We start from the raw sequence: 18,191 nt of genomic DNA, 5'->3' as shown, positions 1-18,191 counted from the left end.
TATATAGGCTATCACAAAAATATGGCTGCAGGTGAATGAGCCCTGGTTCAGGCGGTAAGTCTAAACAAATTCCCCACCATGTGAACTCGGTTTAGCTCGGTCCGATGTAGGCAGTAATTTAGTGGTTGCTTTCGTGCTAACCCATTTCTACTATGTAAATTATAGATATTTAACACATGAGAAATAAACTGAAATTGGTTTCTTGTGTATTATAAATTAATAATAATGTTTAAACAAACAGGTTATTCCTCGTGATCGAGGTCAGGGATAGTGCAATCGCTCTGTTGTCATGGTGATCCCAGACCCCTACTGTCATCCATAAAGCAGTAGGTAGCAGGTGCCATTAGCCAGTCAGTCAGTGCTGCTCGTGCAGTGCTGTAGGTAATGAGAGCTGACACAGAGTGACAGTGCAGACAGGAGGACATGCTGTCACTGTGGCTCAGGGACATGAGGACGTCCTCTGGTGTTGTTTACTCCTCACTGTGTACATTAACTCTACCGATCCTGTCGGCAGCGCCGCTCACCTTTTCCTGCTTTCTCTTCTCTCTAACTTAGATAATCCATAAACCATTTGAGTCACTGATAATGTAACATTGCTAATGATTACTTGCTATAATTCGTGTTTTGGCTAATTAAAACAATTTGAAGACTTTGACCTGAACTTTCAGTGTACATTATTCTCTCCTGCTGGAGGTTTGATACATATTCCTACCTCTACATAAACAATGAAACATACACATTAAATCAATCAACGGACAAAATAAAATCATGGCAACACTTGATTTTTATGGGTGTTCTGGAAATGACAGTGTGCTTTGGTAGGTTTTAATATCGATTTAATAACTGGGATATCCTCATTTATCATGGAAAACTTTATTCTCCTTGTTTGTAAAATTATAGGCTTTTGTGTGGAGGTTGTTCGTTTTTAAATAAACCTGTGTGCTTAGACACAAAGACTCTATTACAAATAACTAACTGCTATTGCTATGCACTATGCAGTCTTATTTGTTCCTGTAAATTGTTGTGGAAGTTATTGCCCCTTCTAGACAATTTTGTAAAAAATTCTTGGGAAATGAATTGGAAATGATGTACCCGTTGTAGAGGTGTTGCCAAAGAATGAAAAGAATACCTATAAATAACAGTAATCACTAGCTGAATCCCTTCCCTGAAGTGCTGTGTTTACTTCCTCACTCACCATCTTTCCTACAAGAACCAAAGAGACAATAGAAGTGTGCTACTTAGTGTACGATTGCTGCCGCCTCCTTGCCAGCCTTTTCACAACCTCTTGCTGTCTGGGAGCTCAGCAGAGTGCAGCAAAGAAACCCCGCAGCAGTGAGCTAGTTAGGATAGCAGATAACCACTGTGGTGCAACACACACACACACACACACACACACACACACACACACACACACACACACACACACACACACACACACACACACACGGAGGAGTCTAGTAGTAGCTCTAATGAAACCACCACAAGACAAAGCAGTGACTGGAAATTTGGCCATGGAAAAAGGCCTGGAGCCAGAGCCAGCACTTTGATGGCTTTTTTTGAGTGGTAGTTAAAGGATATGCTCTCCTGTTTCATGCCTTTGCTCCTTCTTGCTCTCTCTCTCTCTCTCTCTCTCTCTCTCTCTCTCTCTCTCTCTGTGTGTGTGAGTGTGTGTGCATGCGTGCGTGTGATTGATGGCTCATTGATTGAGCAGCATGCTCCCATTCCCTCTCTCAGCCAGCTATCTGTCCCCTGGCTGTATGTAGCCAGCCAGCCCAGCACCAGCTGTTTGAAAGTATGCGAGTGTGTGTGCACATGCATGTTTGAATAAGCGCATTCCGGCGGAAATCACTGATCTAGCAGGTGTGATTTCTACTCTCCCATGGCATCTTATTATGGTCTTAATCAGGGCTCAGGCAGTATTTTAACACCAGTTGATGTTACTCAGTTAGGAACATCCTTTATTATTGACGCTTAATATTTAACACATAATTAAAATAGAATAAAAGAAGCTTATCATCTGCATGCTTCTTAGTGCAGTTAAACACTGCAGTCATGTGTTCTCTGTTAGGAAGCATATGATTTTTCTCAAGTAAGTCCAGAGCTGCAGCAGTGCTTCTGTTGAAGAGAAAATATAGCCTCAGGACTTCCATTTATTACAGTTTATGATGTTCCGTTTAGCAGCATAAGAGTTAACAAGACATTTATGAAATAACTAATGAATTACTGCATCTGGGGACAGCGGGGATACAGCAGTTCTCGGGTAAATATAGAATCGGCTCATCCCGTGCTGGCAGTTGGTGCAGTGTCCTCTTTATGCAGGTTAGCACATGTATGTCAGAGGAGCAGAGTGATCTTTTAGGGATGACAGAAAACTTGTGTAAAGTGAGCCATTTAGGGAAACCCTCAGGCTGATTAAAACTGAGCTGAAGGAATGATAATAAATTTGAAATATCAGAGGTCAGACAGTGGGAAAAGATTGTGGTAGATATACTGTACTGAGCAAATGGAGAAGAATCTCACTGAACCATTGATGAAATACAAAAGATTTTAGGTCACAACAAGGAAAGAAAAAAGAAAACAGGTTCCCCAGGCTTGTGTTTACATTCTCAATGAATGTGTGTAGCATGTCTGCTGTGTAGCGTGCCTCTATTCCATGGCTCTCACCCCCTGCTGGTGCTCTACTACTGTTGCAGCTTTGTTCCTTGAGTTGTTTGAGGCCTGTAACAACAGGAAAACAAAAGCATTTTTTTCCGAGCAGGGGGCGCCTAAGTGGGCCACACTGTTGTGTGCCCCGCATTTATGTCCCAGTCTGTCCCAACTGAAGGAGAGAGTTGTCTGCAGTCTCAAAAAAGAGGGGGGGAACATACCTGCTGTTCTTCCCTGGCTGTTAGTATCCACAGACTTTTACAATGGGGACCATTGTTTGTCTTGGGGGAGAAAAGCGTGGGCATTTTGTTTCAATCATTTCTGGAAGTCTTATGTTTAACATGGTGGGGGCTTAGCATGCTTCCTGTAGCTGGAAGCAGTCTTGTTCTCTGTGCCCACTTCCCAGCCTCTCCTCTGGCATCTGTCCTCTCTGCCCTCTGTGTCAATTTTTGAATCCTCTGATTTACAGTGTGTTCACACCTGTGGAGTTTTTCTTTTGATTAGACTGCAACTTTTAGTGTCATAGCAGGACAAGCTATATGGGCTGAAAGTGGTTTCAAACATAGTCTTTGTGCTTTGTGCAGCCCCCCCTCCAGGATCCTCCATGTTCCCATTAGTCCCCAACAAACCCTCCTGCCTCATGCTTGCTAACCACTGCAGTGTCTTTGATTCCTCCTGCAGTGCTATGATGACATTTCACCTCTCCTGTATGCACTGATTCCTACTTAATCCGACTAAGAGCTAATATATCGTGGAAGGACCTGATCCGGCACTGAACACTGCATCTGATTATCACAGAGCAGAGGAAACTCAGCCTACTGACTTACATGCACTGTCATCACTGCCCCTCATCACACAGAGAACACACGTCTTGATCATACATAGGGAAAGATTTTTTATATTTTAAATCTCCCTAAAACACCACATCCTTCTGCTGCATGTCTGTTTTAATACAATAGATAAATAGTCTGACTCTTCTTTTTTTACAGTGCATTTTTTTATATTAAGCAATTATTTCCCAATATGCCTCCTCTTAGGGTCTCTCTCTTTGTCAGTCTCTTTTTTTTTGCTTTGATAATCCTTTGGTTTCATTACTGGAGAAAGCCCAGCTGGTATTGTAATGATCCTCTAGTGAAAATGTCAAACCCAGACTTTTACAATAGCATATCATGAAGCATGATTGCGCCAGACAAAACTCCTCATTTGGTGTGTGTTAATTAGGAAAGACTGGCTCAAGTCCTGGAGTCTAGAAAAAACAAAAACAAAACTAAAAACATTATGGTTCATATGCAGTGCGCTTATGCGTGTGCTATTGCATGGCTATGTGCGTCACATTCTGCTTCATGCTAACAGACCACACACTGACCCATCGGGGAGCACTTTAACGATAAATAATTGTGATGTGGCAGCGGGGCTCTTGTGTGCATGGCACTTTCTATGAGTGTCATACAAGGCATGTATTTGCCACACAAATGGGGGAAAAAAAAGGAAGCTCTCACATACGCACATACACACACCTCTATATAGAAGTATAGTTGGAATTAGTCAAGCTTTAATAGTTTTTTTTTATCTTTCTTTCATTTTCTTGCTCTGTCCTTCCCTCTCTCTTCCTCCCTCCTGAAGCTGCTGAGGTCCCTAAAAGGGGCAAAGAAAGCTGAGTGTATTTGTATGTGTGATGGGGGGAAAGAAAGGGGGGAGGAGGAGGAAGAACTGAACTCTCCACCCACCCTGAAAAGAGGAGGCGAAAAAATGGGGATAGAAGCATGATGTCACAGACAGCCAATAGGAAGTGTGGGCTGGGGACTGTTTAAGGCCTGTCAGCTGTCCTGCTCCATCCACATAGACTGTCCTCTTTTGCTGTTGGTGCAGTGAGAGGTCAGGCACAGCTTTATCCATACTCTGCCCCATCTCTGGTCACTGGCCTCTAGCCTATGACCTTTGATTCCATGCTATGTGTGGCATATAAAACTCCTAAAGCGAGGTCTTACTTAATCCTCTGGTTGAACTCTGTCCCAAAACCAAATATAGTACAGATTAGGTGGAGAGCTGCAGTTTGTCATTTGTATTGTTTCCACACACTCTTTATCATGACTACTGTTTGTGTTTGAGTCCAGAAGTGAATGGGGGGACTTGCGTCATGGTAAAATCTGATTAACACTGAAACTTAGGTTACAAATGAGGAGCTATGTCTGCCTTGAGCCTGTGAGAGAAACTTGCTGAAGGTGACGTAACTCACAATTTGTTCTGAGACTTGTGAATAGTAAAGATTTTTTTTTTTTTTTTTTCAGTCCACTGCAAGGCTTTGTGCAACTGGCACAATGTCGGGTGTTGCTGTTACCCAATTACTAATAGGGATAAACTTTTACAAGTTCATTGTTTACGGCATTGTAACGGTCCTTTATTCTTGTTTGTGGCTTTACATTTAAATGGTAAGCCACACTCTTGAGAATTGTTGTTTTAAGCCACTTGGGTCGTTTAAGGTAATGCAGCCCTTATTTATGATATCCAGTCACACCCTTTGATGTGAAAGGATCAAGTGAAAATGAGCTAATTGCTGAATGCTGCCAAACATTTCCCATCAGTGATCCTCTTTGGCCTTATCAGTGTGCATATCAGCAGCGAGGTCCTCCATTCTTCTGTGTTGTTCAGCTGTTTATGAAGCAAGCTGCAAGCTTTTAACTCCTTGTGCTGAAAAGAAATGTTCAAAACAAGCACCAGGTTTGCGTGTTTCCAAGCTTGACCCTCCAGGCACTCCTCTTTCATGTCAAATTAATCTTTGTCTCCTACTGAATCAATACAATACTGTTTTACTGTGACATCGTGTGGGACTGTGGTATCTTATCAGGCCATTACACTTGAAAGAACTAGCCTAAAGTCTCAGTGCAGGCTCTCCAGATGAAGAGAATAATGTGTGTCTCATCCTAACTCTGGTGCCTGTCCTTTTTTTTCTGTGCATGAACCCTCAAGAATCTTCCTCCTACAACAAAATCAAAGGGAGGAAAAATCCTAAATCCAGATGTTATTCATGAAGTTACTAGTGGGACTACACAAAGCTGGCTCCATTAAGGTGCCAAATACTGAGGTGTATGTCCCAAAGAAAAGAGGGAGATGCACTGAAGAGATGGGCAGAGTATCAACACTGCAGTCTGCCTGTGTGTGCCAACAACCAGAAACTGCAGGCAGACAGAGGCTTCAATGTAGGCTGTGTATGTGATACCATCCCCATCACAATTTTTTCAAACATATAAAATGTTTTTATTTAATGTTACCGCAAGCAATTTTAGGATTTATTATCCTCTCACTATCACAGTGCAGTAATCAACTAATGGCCTCCTCGGTGCTTGCAGAGATCTCCATTTTAACCTGGTAGGAGTGCCCGCAATGAGCACAAACTTATCCCCATCAGCTTTTTAGCTCAAGGCAAATGTTGCCATGCTTAATCAGGATTAGGGCCTCTTTGAAGTCAACGTGAAATGAAGATTTGTCATGTTGAATCCAGACGTCATGCAAGCAGGGATAATGTATGCCGGATGGTGCACCAGGATGAAGTCTGGGCACTGTGTGTCACAGCGTTGTCAATGGTCATTTACAGAAATAGGCTTTGGTATGAGAGAAATTACTGTTCCGATGTTCTGATGACGACAGATTTATCTGTGGACTAAAAATGTTACATATTTGCTTGATTGCACTTTGTTTAAGCAGCACTAAAATTCAAGGTTTTTTTTTTTTTTTTTTTTTTTTTTTTTTTTAAAAAGGTGTTTATTGAAATTTATATTGGAGTCAGTTTGAATATGGTGAGAACCAACATTGGTCCATATGGCTGGAAGTTCTCTCTGTGCTGCTGCCTGTCTTGGGGCAGGTGGGTACACAGCCAGGTTTTAAACCTTGACTGTAAACATCCAGCACCTGAGCCAAAAGAAGCATTAAGTTGTTCATTTTTTGTGACCAGCTATGCTTTTTTTTCTCCAGTGTTGTGTAGTAAAATCCTGTCTTTAATAGATTCCTTTTACCCAGGATTTGATTTAAGTGATTGTCTTCATGACTGTTAACTGGAGGGATTAGAGTGCAGCGTGTAGAAGGTTCTCACTTGCCCTAACCAGTCACACGGCTAGCAAAACAACCAGTCAACACAGCACTGCCAGGAAACACACTGTATTTAATGAAGCAGATCTGGGAAGTCAAGTATTTTTAGAAAGCACCTTTAGTAAGAGGAAAAAGCTCAGAATCTGTGAAAAAAAATGCCCAAGTTCTCTCCAAAGTTTCCTTTTCCATGCTTAATGTCTGTCTAAGCACCTTATTTAAATTTTCATGTTCAGTGCCTGCAGTTGACACATTTCTGCAAATCTCTGTGAACTCTTTGTGACCAGATCAACTTCAGACATGTCAGGTGAAGCACCTACTTGCCAACTATTAGGTAATAGTCACAGAGTCAATTTCTGTAATAATCCTTGATTTAGAGTTGTCAGTGGAGCTAAAGTAATGTGCTGTTAATTTGTACTCCCATTCCCAGCCATGACAACCACTAGATGTGAATCTTGAAAATCAGTTGGAGAGCTGCTGCAGAGGCTCGTCTTCATGCTACAAAAACATACTCCAGGAGCAATGAGCTGGGACTCTGGGACTATTAGTCGACTAGACGTTAGGCCCACAGGGATTCAGAAGGTCAACTTGGATCCAGGCACAGCTATGGTGTTTGGCTCTACTATTTGAATTCTCTCTGATATTTGTTTTTAATGAAACTTGGGAGATTACTTAAACTACTAATTGTTATTGTAAAAGTTGGCAATTAATGTAATTAATTAAGTCACTCATCTAATTGAATAAGTGACCAGTCCTCTCAACCATGCATTAATTGCCTCAAGATGGAATTACAAGATAGAAGAGGTATACGGTGTTGAAACACCTAAATATTTAATGTTAGTGCATCTTTATCTTTCATAGAAAATCCTCGATTAAACAAATGTGTGGCCTTATTCCTGCCTTTACTTAATCATCAGTTAGAATGAACTGTGCCTTACAATATCCGAATATCCATGTACAATATATTAATTTCTGTGCTGCTAAAATATCTTTCAATAGATATTCTTACTCACTTTTTCCATTGTTTTACCACTTTAATAGCTTTCAGACCATCCCCTGTCTCTGCAGTGATAAAAACAAAGTTCTTACACATGGTGCTGCATACCTGTGTCTTTTTAGTGAGTGCAGTCAATCAACAACAGTGCAACAACAACAACAACAGCTGCAGATCGGGCCAAGGCCCGAAGGCTGAAGGAAGGTGTGTGTGCATGTGTGTGTGTGTGTGTGTGTGGTGCGTGCTTGTCTGTGTGTTGTTGTTGTGACTGAACGCGAGTGAGGGGAAATGCCACGCATGCCTGAACACACAGACCAGCACATAGTTGTGTGAAAAACACATTGCTGTTCTTTAGAGGGCATGGGAGTGGAAAACACCCAGAATCAGTGGGACAGGGAGGAATGGGCTCACACACACCTTTGTGCACAGGCCCGAACAGAGATTTAGGGAAGCTCATCGGAGCCAGCTGTCTGCACGAGAAAATCGCATCATGATGCCGTGCAGCGTTCCCCTTCCAAACAAAACCCCGTCTGATTGGCAGAACGGTCGATCTTGCAGAACACGCACAGCCAGATGCAGTCGGTCCACAAAAAAGCACATCTTTAGATTAGATCGTCCCAGCACTTAAGACTCTATCGCTGTAGCAGTGAGACCGCACTGGAATCTCTGATGCGGTTTGCCTCTGGCTGTGAGCAGAGGAAGCATCCTCTCTCCAGCCGCCCGGGCTGATGTGGTTTAAACAAGTGTCTGGAGTGATCCACTGGGGGCTCCCAGGGAGGATCAGGTTGCCGGATGAGGATGTGGCCTGATGGAACTCAGGGAGATGGGAGGGTCAGCCTGGGATCTGGACTGCAGCAGGCCCTGATAGGTCTGCTGTTTGCTACTGTACTGTTGAGCTACCTTACAGTCTGCTCTCAGAGCTGGTAACCTGAGCTCAGTAGCCTTGACTGTGTACAGAGCGAGAGACTGTGCATCCCCACAGTACAGTGGATTACTATAGAGTGCAGCAGAGTGAATGCTTTCACAAATGGAGGTGATATAGAGATAAATTTAATTACGTCCTAATGAAGCTATGGCCCCATTTATAATGTGAAGCAGGACAGGCAGTGTGATTGAGACTTGATGTGCAGCTTCTATCCTAGTCAAAGTCACAGCAAAGTATGTGGTGTTTATGTTCTTTTCATTCATCTGCAATGTTTTTTAAAGTGCACATGTTATGTTAATTATAATCTATGCTTATAGTCTTACATCAAACTGAAGCATCTTTAAAATTACTGTCAGTTGCAACATTATCCTTTACTGTTCTAAAATGTTGTCCCACCTTACGTATAGCCCTGTGAGGTTTGTTATGTACTGAATGTTCCACTAAAGGGTCTGTTCAGGATTTTCTTTAACTTATGGTTTCTCTGAATCTGTGGAAAGGTCATGCTTAATCACTATGGTTACGTCTCCCCCTCCCAACGCCTGCTCAAGAGAGGACTTGTTTACCATCTCTGCTCCAGACTCAATAACATGTCAGTCATCTAGAAAAGAACCTCCCCTACCCAGCTGCTATTGGTTCAGCAGATAGCTACCAGTGTAAACCCTACCCACCACTATTCGACACCCCCTCTTCCTCCCCTGAGCCCCACTGTGAATAATGAATGATTTCCTAGCTGTCTGTCGGGCTTCCTACTTATCCTAAATGACTCTGGGAAGACATATTGCGCTTTGATGTGTTCTGAAGAATGAAGCATTGTTCATAAGATAATTTTAATGTTGCATTCTTCAGTATGACCACACCTGATTGGTTTGGTATTAGCGTATCGTTTTACTGATATTTTCATGCCATACTTCAACTTCAGAGGTGGCAGTGGCCGGCTGGCAGTAAACGTGTCGCCAGCCTTCCAATGTAAACAGTGTAGTAGTCTACTTGCACAGTGTGCTCTCTGGCAAACAAGACACGACTCGCATTCAGATGAGGAGCATAGCTGCACAGCAATCCTCTTCCTCTTAAGTAATGCACCAGTTTGAGAAGTTAACATTTAACCCTCTCACCCATCATCCTGTTTCACACACACAGACACTTAAATATGCAAACGCATCCTCTTGAAAGCAGACAGTATTGAAATCGAACCATCTTGTTATCATATTGAAACTGTTATTTTTGTTGGGTTTTCTTTTGTTTTTTTTATCAGTACAGACTTAAGGGGAGGACTGAACTGTGGGTGAAGGGCTATGGGCAGTATGACCCTCAATCCTCATTGCGTGCCAGCGCGAGACAAATGCATTTCATATAAAATCCATCATATGCCTACATTGTCTCATAGTCTATATGCATTTTTGCATGTTTGTTACATTTTCACCCATACACTCCCCTTTCACTCCTCTGTAATTATGTTTGTAGCTAGTTGTAGAAGTTGTTAGTAGGGATTAACATTCTCCTTGTTGAATTTTCTGTGGCCTGGAACATTCTGCAGATTCTTCTCATAGCCCAGCAGCTGGATAATACCTTTAGAACAAAAACTAAACTTGTCAGCCTGTCTCCCTATTAATGATGCTTCCTCCCCCTGCTGCTGTATTTAATGGTGGCTATAGCCAAGGCCTCACCAGCTACTGAGAAGGAGATTCCTCTGTGCTGATTGTTGTGTCGTTAACTACTAATGAAATGAACCTGGCCACTCCTTGCGTCGCAGAGGTCTGGTGAACAGCAGGGGTAGGCTGGTGGTTGGTTACGATGTCTGACCAGACCGTGTTTGCTCAGAGAAACAGCAGGAGGGAGGAGGGTTGTGTAAGTAAGTGAGAGAGGAACAACATTATAAAGTTCCCCAAATCAACAATCAGCAATTTGACTTTCTTCTTTTTTTTTTTTTTTTTTTTTAGGTTGCAGCCTCACATTATAGTCAAAGTTATTTTTCGGAGGAGTTGTGCAAGTTAGTTTCAAAATGGTGACTTAATAAAGAGGGTCAAATCCAGACCTGCTGACACTCCTGATATGCTCCTGCTCGTATTAAACATTTACCCGGGGGACTACAAGGATGATGACGACTTATCTTAAGAGGAGCCCCTTGTTAGGTAGTCCCTTTCCTTTGAAGTAGTGGAAACCTACAATACCCTGCATAGCTATGTGTAGAGAGCAGCAGCGTGGAAATAGGGCTGCATTAGGAGCATCTATAAATAGGGGATTGTATCCTTGATACCATGGGTTGTTTGGTCACGCAGTGAAACCGGGTCGACTTATATGGATTTAAGGCAGTTAGTCCCCCTCCCTCCCTCTGCTTTCCTCTGGTGGAAGGTATGCATGTTTGGGATTTTTCTTCATTGAGGAATCGTTTAAAATGATGCAGAAAGAAGAAGACCTCCTCCAATAAGGCTCATTAGAGTTTGCTTTGGCTGCCCCCTTTTGGTAGGATTCCAAGAAAATGAAGACACACTTGAGTTTCTTTTTCGCACTAAATGTGCAGCACGTTGTGGGTGTATGCATGTGCTGGCATTTGATGCTGTAGTGTAAAAAAACACAAAAAAAAAAAACAAAAGAAGAGCTTTGGTATTTGTATTGGAGCAGATCAAAAACATTTAGTTAGGCTATTTGTCAAAGTACACTATTTGTGAAGGAGCCACTCGACTCCTGATGTCACAGAGCATGTGCGTAGAGTGAAGATATACATAGCATGGGAAAGGCCATATACTGTAGCTAAGTGTTATACTCACTTATGTGATCATGAAAATATTCGGGGTACTGGAGCATTAAGCTGTAATTATGAATACAAATTATGATATTGGCATGTAATTAAACTAATATTTTAAATAAATTATGCAATTGTATGATCGTACAACAGGATTTATATTTTCTTAGTGATTCATGCAGTTTAAATACTTTTTTTTTCTTCATTTCATAGTTAATTACTGAAACAACAAATATTTGGATCATAATAGGAAAATATATTTGAAAAGAAACATGAGAATGGACTTTGAAATGTAAAAGTTTTCCTTATTAAAAAGAAAAACACATATGTTCATTTATTGTAATTAACATAAAATATTAAATGTAATTAATCATTAATGATGTCTTTTTATGAAATATCTACATAGCCATACATACTTTTACCTGCACATTGTGTTCCCTAAAGCAAGTTCATCTTTAAAGAATCACTGATATCAGAAAACCTCTTTCCAGTCACAGCTAAAGACCTGAAGGTTGATTAAAGAAACTATAAATAGGGCTTTTTGAGTGTCTCAAAGAAAAAATAACTTTCTTCTGAAACTCATCCCATTATTCATTTTCTGCAAGATGAAGGCCGTTACATGCGTGAAGATTTCATTACCTCCTTCACAGAACAGTGAAAAGTGTCTCTAACCAGACTAGAATAGCTGAGCACAGGGACAACTACACAATCTATTGCTTACCAGGGGATGATTATTTCAGAGAAACATCCAGAAGTGACAGTCATCAGTATCCTTCCCTTGTGAAGCAAAACTGGAGTTTTTGCTGTGGGAGTATGCATTTAGTCAGCAGCGGTGCTGATCTGTACTGTAACGTTTTAACCTGCACAGATGTTTTTGTAAAGCAAGAGGAAATACCCGTCCATTAGTCCAACACCAGGGTTTAATTTTCTTTATGTCAAGGAATTTGTCTTGCAGCCATAACAAAGGCACAACAATAAATAGTAAACACATAAGTGTTTCTCAAAAATCTAAACAACACGCGGCTGTGGAGACCACAAAGGGCTTTGCTGTTTGCACATTGTTTCTATGTAAATAAAGAGATTTAAAAAACAGTAATAAATAACAAATAGATAACAAAAAATAATAGATTTATTATCTGCTACAGAGAGCAGCTTTTTTGCCAAGCGACTCCTCAGCAACAATTAAAATAAAATACAGTGTCACCAGGCCTTTAACAATCCTGGATATAGGTTGACGCTCACAGAGACACACACAGCCCAGGTGTTTTGTCTATGGAGCAGACTCATCTAAAACTAGGGCATCCCTGTGTCTCATGATTGCTTGCAGTGGGAAATGTTTGCTTTCTTCTCTTTACATCTGTTTTTCCTGAAGAGATTTTCTGTGAATAGGCTTCAGTGAAAAATGCCTTCGAACATTAAAAACAGACGTTTCCCTTTTGCTATTTTCATCTGTCGCTGTTAATTTAAGAGTAAGACAGATGGGATTGACATAAGTAGTTAGGAAGATTTTGTACAAGCGAAGATCTGGTTTTGTAATGTCTTCTTACTTGAATGAATACTTTCTTATAACTTTAGTCTTTTCTCCATCAAAGTTTGGACTTGGAAAGACTTATTCTCTAGTGATGACGCCTCATATATTAATGGTCCTGTTTCAAGCTCAGTCGGATAAATCTGACTAACTGTCTGTCTATCCAAGCAATCGGAAAAGGCTGCGCATTATTGATAACATATTGTTTTCTGTTTGGTTTCTCAGTGATGCCCAGAAAACAGTGACTATTATTCATGGTGCTCAAGCTTAATTCGAAACACCCTGCACAATCATTTGCTGTGGGAAGTGATTCTTTGTTAGAAACCGTAATAGAAGGGGTGTGATTTTCTTCCACCGTGACAGAATATTTAAAAGTAAAAGAATGCATTGTTCTCGCCTAAAATCGAGCACAGCAGGCTCAAGAAATCAAGCTCAGCTACAATCTTAACAGCTGAGCTGATCTCAGTGCAAGCCCAGAGCTGATGGCACAGCTAAAACCCTTCTACACATCCATTCAGCACATCTCATGTAGGGCACGTGATTTTTAAAGAAAATGCTTTATCTTCACCTTTGCAGGCCACTTTTCACCCTACCTACACTTTATCTCCTCCTTTTAATGTGTCTGACTCTATCAGTGTTATAGGGGGCACGGCTGTGTGCTCTCTCAGGTGATGAAGGCGATGATGCTTTACGTGTGATGACTTTAGGTGCAATTACATTGCATGAAGTGAGCTCTGCAGTTTTACTATAATGGCTGTCCTTGAATTTCAAACTCTAAGGTACTCTCAAGCTCTGTGCTGACATGCAAAGATCGCACCCTGACTCTGTACTTCTCTTTAACCTGTTTATATGCAACATCATTATCCTTGCCTACTTTCTTTGTTTAGCGTGTTCTGAAGCTATTCTACATGTATGGCAATTGCAAGCTGTTTGTGTTTATTGACTTTCATCATTCCGGTATTTTTTTTTTTATTTGGGGGGGGTGCACTAGGGCAGACTCTTAAAATTTCCATGTCTTTCTCTGTCTCTGTCAGTTTGCCCAAAGAACTGTAGGCTCGCTTGTACAGACAAGGGGGAGTGTTGCCACAGCCAGTGCCTGGGTAGCTGCACGGAACCGAACAACGACACGGCCTGCTCCGCTTGCCTCCATTACTACCACGAGGGTCGGTGTGTACCAGACTGTCCCCTGGGGACTTACAAGTTTGAGGGCTGGCGCTGCATTACCATGGACCTGTGCTCTCAAGTCCACCTGCCCAGTGAGGTTCACTTTGTCATCCATGATGGAGAGTGTATGCCGGACTGTCCGTCTGGCTTCACACGTAACAAGACTGATCGGTAAATATGCATCCTTCACTCTTAATTTAGGTCCTGATTACTTGGAAATGTCACGTAACACACTGAATATAATATATATGTGTGCTAAAATAAATACATTCACATTTTGTCCAAGGTTTTTCCAGGCTGTTACCTATCTTATTTAATATTCTGAATTTGAATTTCTAAGGGTTAGAACCTGACTGCTGTCATGGGGAGAACCACGGGTCTCGGTATTGTTTCCAGAATAGATTTAGATTCTACAGTACTCACATACACTAAAGAACTGTGCACTTAGGCATAATGAATTTATTTCCATGAAGTATACTTGAGCTGAACTTTACCTGACTTCGGCTCTTCAATAACTTTATTTCTTAAAGTAGGTCTACAAAACTGGAAGTACTAGGGGTTTTAGAGCATGCTGAAATATTAATGATTCAAGGTTTTTCCCAGACTGTTTAAAAAGAGTAAAATGTGCTCAAAACTTGCCACCCACTGGTTAATTTTACAGACTAGCTCATAAGTATTGTAATATCTCCAATGTTAGATGGTAGCCTAGGATATATACACTGCTCAAAAAAATAAAGGGAACACTTAAACAACACAATATAACTCCAAGTAAATCAAACTTCTGTGAAATCAAACTGTCCACTTAGGAAGCAACACTGATTGACAATCAATTTCACATGCTGTTGTGCAAATGGAATAGACAACAGGTGGAAATTATTGGCAATTAGCAAGACACACTCAATAAAGGAGTGGTTCTGCAGGTGGGGACCACAGACCACTTCTCAGTACCTATGCTTTCTGGCTGATGTTTTGGTCACTTTTGAATGTTGGTGGTGCTTTCACACTCATGGTAGCATGAGACGGAATCTACAACCCACACAATTGGCTCAGGTAGTGCAGCTCGTCCAGGATGGCACATCAATGCGAGCTGTGGCAAGAAGGTTTGCTGTGTCTGTCAGCGTAGTGTCCAGAGGCTGGAGGCGCTACCAGGAGACAGGCCAGTACACCAGGAGACGTGGAGGAGGCCGTAGGAGGGCAACAACCCAGCAGCAGGACCGCTACCTCAGCCTTTGTGCGAAGAGGAACAGGAGGAGCACTGCCAGAGCCCTGCAAAATTACCTCCAGCAGGCCACAAATGCACAAGTGTCTGCACAAGCGGTTAGAAACCGACTCCATGAGGATGGTATGAGGGCCCGACGTCCACAGATGGGGGTTGTGCTCACAGCCCAACACCGTGCAGGACGCTTGGCATTTGCAGAGAACACCAGGATTGGCAAATTCGCCACTGGTGCCCTGTGCTCTTCACAGATGAAAGCAGGTTCACACTGAGCACATGTGACAGACGTGACAGAGTCTGGAGACACCGTGGAGAGCGATCTGCTGCCTGCAACATCCTTCAGCATGACCGGTTTGGCAGTGGGTCAGTAATGGTGTGGGGTGGTATTTCTTTGGAGGGCTGCACAGCCCTCCATGTGCTCGCCAGAGGTAGCATGACTGCCATTAGGTACCGAGATGAGATCCTCAGACCCCTTGTGAGACCATATGCTGGTGCAGTTGGCCCTGGGTTCCTCCTAACGCAGGACAATGCTAGACCTCATGTGGCTGAGGTGTGTCAGCAGTTCCTGCAAGATGAAGGCATTGAAGCTATCAACTGGCCCGCCTGTTCCCCGGACCTGAATCCAATTGAGCACATCTGGGACATCATGTCTCGCTCCAGCCACTAACTCCATTGCACCACAGACTGTCCAGGAGTTGGCGGATGCTTTAGTCCGGGTCTGGGAGGAGATCCCTTAGGAGACCATCCGCCACCTCATCAGGAGCATGCCCAGGCGTTGTAGGGAGGTCATACAGGCACATGGAGGCCACACACAATACTGAGCCTCATTTTGACTTGTTTTAAGGACATTACATCAAAGTTGGATCAGCCTGTAGTGTGTTTTTCCACTTTAGTTTTGTGTGTGACTCCAAATACAGGCCTCCATTGGTTAATAAATTTGATTTCCATTGATGATTTTTGTGTGATTTTGTTGTCAGCACATTCAACTTTGTACAGAACAAAGTATTCAATGAGAATATTTCATTCACTCAGATCTAGGATGTATTATTTGAGTGTCCCCTTTATTTTTTTGAGCAGTATGTGTGTGTGTGTGTGTGTGTGTGTGTGTGTGTGTGTGTGTGTGTATGTATATATATATATATATATATATATATATATATATATATATATATATATATATATATATAATTACACACACAGTACCAGTCAAAAGTTTGGACACACTCACTGGTACTGTATACATAAGCAAAAACCTTTTGTCACTGTCTGATTTGTCTATGTCGAAAGTTTCCATGCAGCCTTTCTGCTGCTGGATATTTTTTTGGCCATACGGCTGCTGTTTTGTCTCTGAGGTCAACACAATGAGTCACTCTCTCACGAAACAGAGTTCAGTTGAGGGCCCATGAAAGATTAAACTCTCCGTGTGAGAGGTGACCTTGTATCATGTACTGAAGTTATTTGCATGAATTCTCTGGAATGCTTGGGAGCTGGGGAGTGAACACAATTTTTCAGGGCGAGGTAGAAAATTTCACAAAAGTTTTTTTTTTCTTCTATATTTCTTCTTTCTCATTCACCCCTTTGTTTGCTTCTGCTGTATACAGTATGCTATGCAGTGCTTGTAACGGCCCGTGCGATAAGGTCTGCAGATCCCCTGTCATCGACTCTGTGGATGCTGCTCAGTCCCTGAAGGACTGCACCGTCATAGATGGCAATCTGGACATCAATATTCGCCGTGGAAGTGAGTGCAGCTTTGCAGAAGGACATTCCTCTTAAAACCAAAGATACTTTGAATTTTGCAGTGGACTACTCTACTTCAGCTGTAACTAAGCAGAGTATAGATTTTAATGGTTATCTACACTTAAAATGGTGAGCACTAGCCAGTAGAATATTTAACTTGGCTACACTCTGCTATACAGTACACAGCAGTAAGCCTTTACTGTAACTATACTGCAGTGTGTTGCACTTGACTGCCCTGCAGTTATTGTGTTTAGAGGTATAGTGAAAGCAGAAGGGGCTGGTGGACCAATATTACATGTTTTTTGTACTCTAACCCAATTATCACATTATGCTGTTGTGCTATTTACTCAAAAGTGAATCTCTGTCAATCTCTGATTAAACAATTGTGTTAATTGCCAGATTTGTATTAAGAGCTAATCTGGGTATCACAGTAGCTGTAGATTGCTGGATTTTTATTTGTTTATTTATATATATCAATTTTGTGTTTATGTGTGATCAATTGTGTATATATATATTTATTTTTTTTAATCTTTTGTCCTCAGATAATATAGCTTCTGAGCTGGAGAGATTCATGGGATTGATCCAGACAGTGACGGGCTATGTTAAGATTCGACACTCCCACGCACTTGGCTCGCTGTCCTTCCTCAAGAGCCTACGTTACATCAAGGGGCAGGAACTCATCGACAAGTACGGCTTGTCTGTACTTTTAGTCTGAGAATGCACGCATGTGTGTAGCAAGAGGGAATTAGAGGACATGAGCAGATCGCAGCCAAGCAGCAAGCATATTGTTTTAGATCCATAGATGTCAAACTGACCTCTTGTTGATAAGAACACTTTTTGCAACACTTTTCACAGATATTGCAGTATCCTTATAAAATGACGCACACAGTCACGCACAAAGGCTAGATAAGTGACTGGCTACAAAGGCAAAGCATATTTTATAGACAAAGGAAACTTAAGAACACAAAGTATGAGTAAGACATATGTACAAATGTATGGCTGAAAGCCAAAAGCTCAGGTTCTTTTTCAGAGAGTTTTTTTTTTTCTGCTCTTGGATATGTATGATGTAAAAGGGAGAAGCTGTTCCTAATATGGTCATCTCAGGCACACAGCTCTGGCCATGAGCACAGAAGCTCCGCCCACCTGTTGTTCGACCTTGTT

General features: G+C 41.8%; 1 protein-coding gene across 1 annotated transcript in view; it reads left to right on the top strand.

Moving 5' to 3' along the window:
• The window catches only part of igf1ra (insulin-like growth factor 1a receptor), a 74,929-nt gene that overhangs the window by 35,628 nt on the left and 21,110 nt on the right, over positions 1 to 18,191 (top strand). The window contains exons 3-5 of the mRNA XM_030732557.1: positions 13,948 to 14,248; positions 16,895 to 17,031; positions 17,573 to 17,717. Of these exons, the coding sequence (XP_030588417.1) occupies positions 13,948 to 14,248; positions 16,895 to 17,031; positions 17,573 to 17,717 (583 nt within the window). The remainder of the gene's footprint in view (positions 1 to 13,947; positions 14,249 to 16,894; positions 17,032 to 17,572; positions 17,718 to 18,191) is intronic.

The sequence above is a fragment of the Archocentrus centrarchus genome, chromosome 6 (genome assembly GCF_007364275.1).
Source record: "Archocentrus centrarchus isolate MPI-CPG fArcCen1 chromosome 6, fArcCen1, whole genome shotgun sequence".
NCBI lineage: Eukaryota > Metazoa > Chordata > Actinopteri > Cichliformes > Cichlidae > Archocentrus > Archocentrus centrarchus.
The sequence above is the reverse complement of the archived record's forward strand: the minus strand, read 5'-3'. Positions and strand labels throughout refer to the sequence as shown.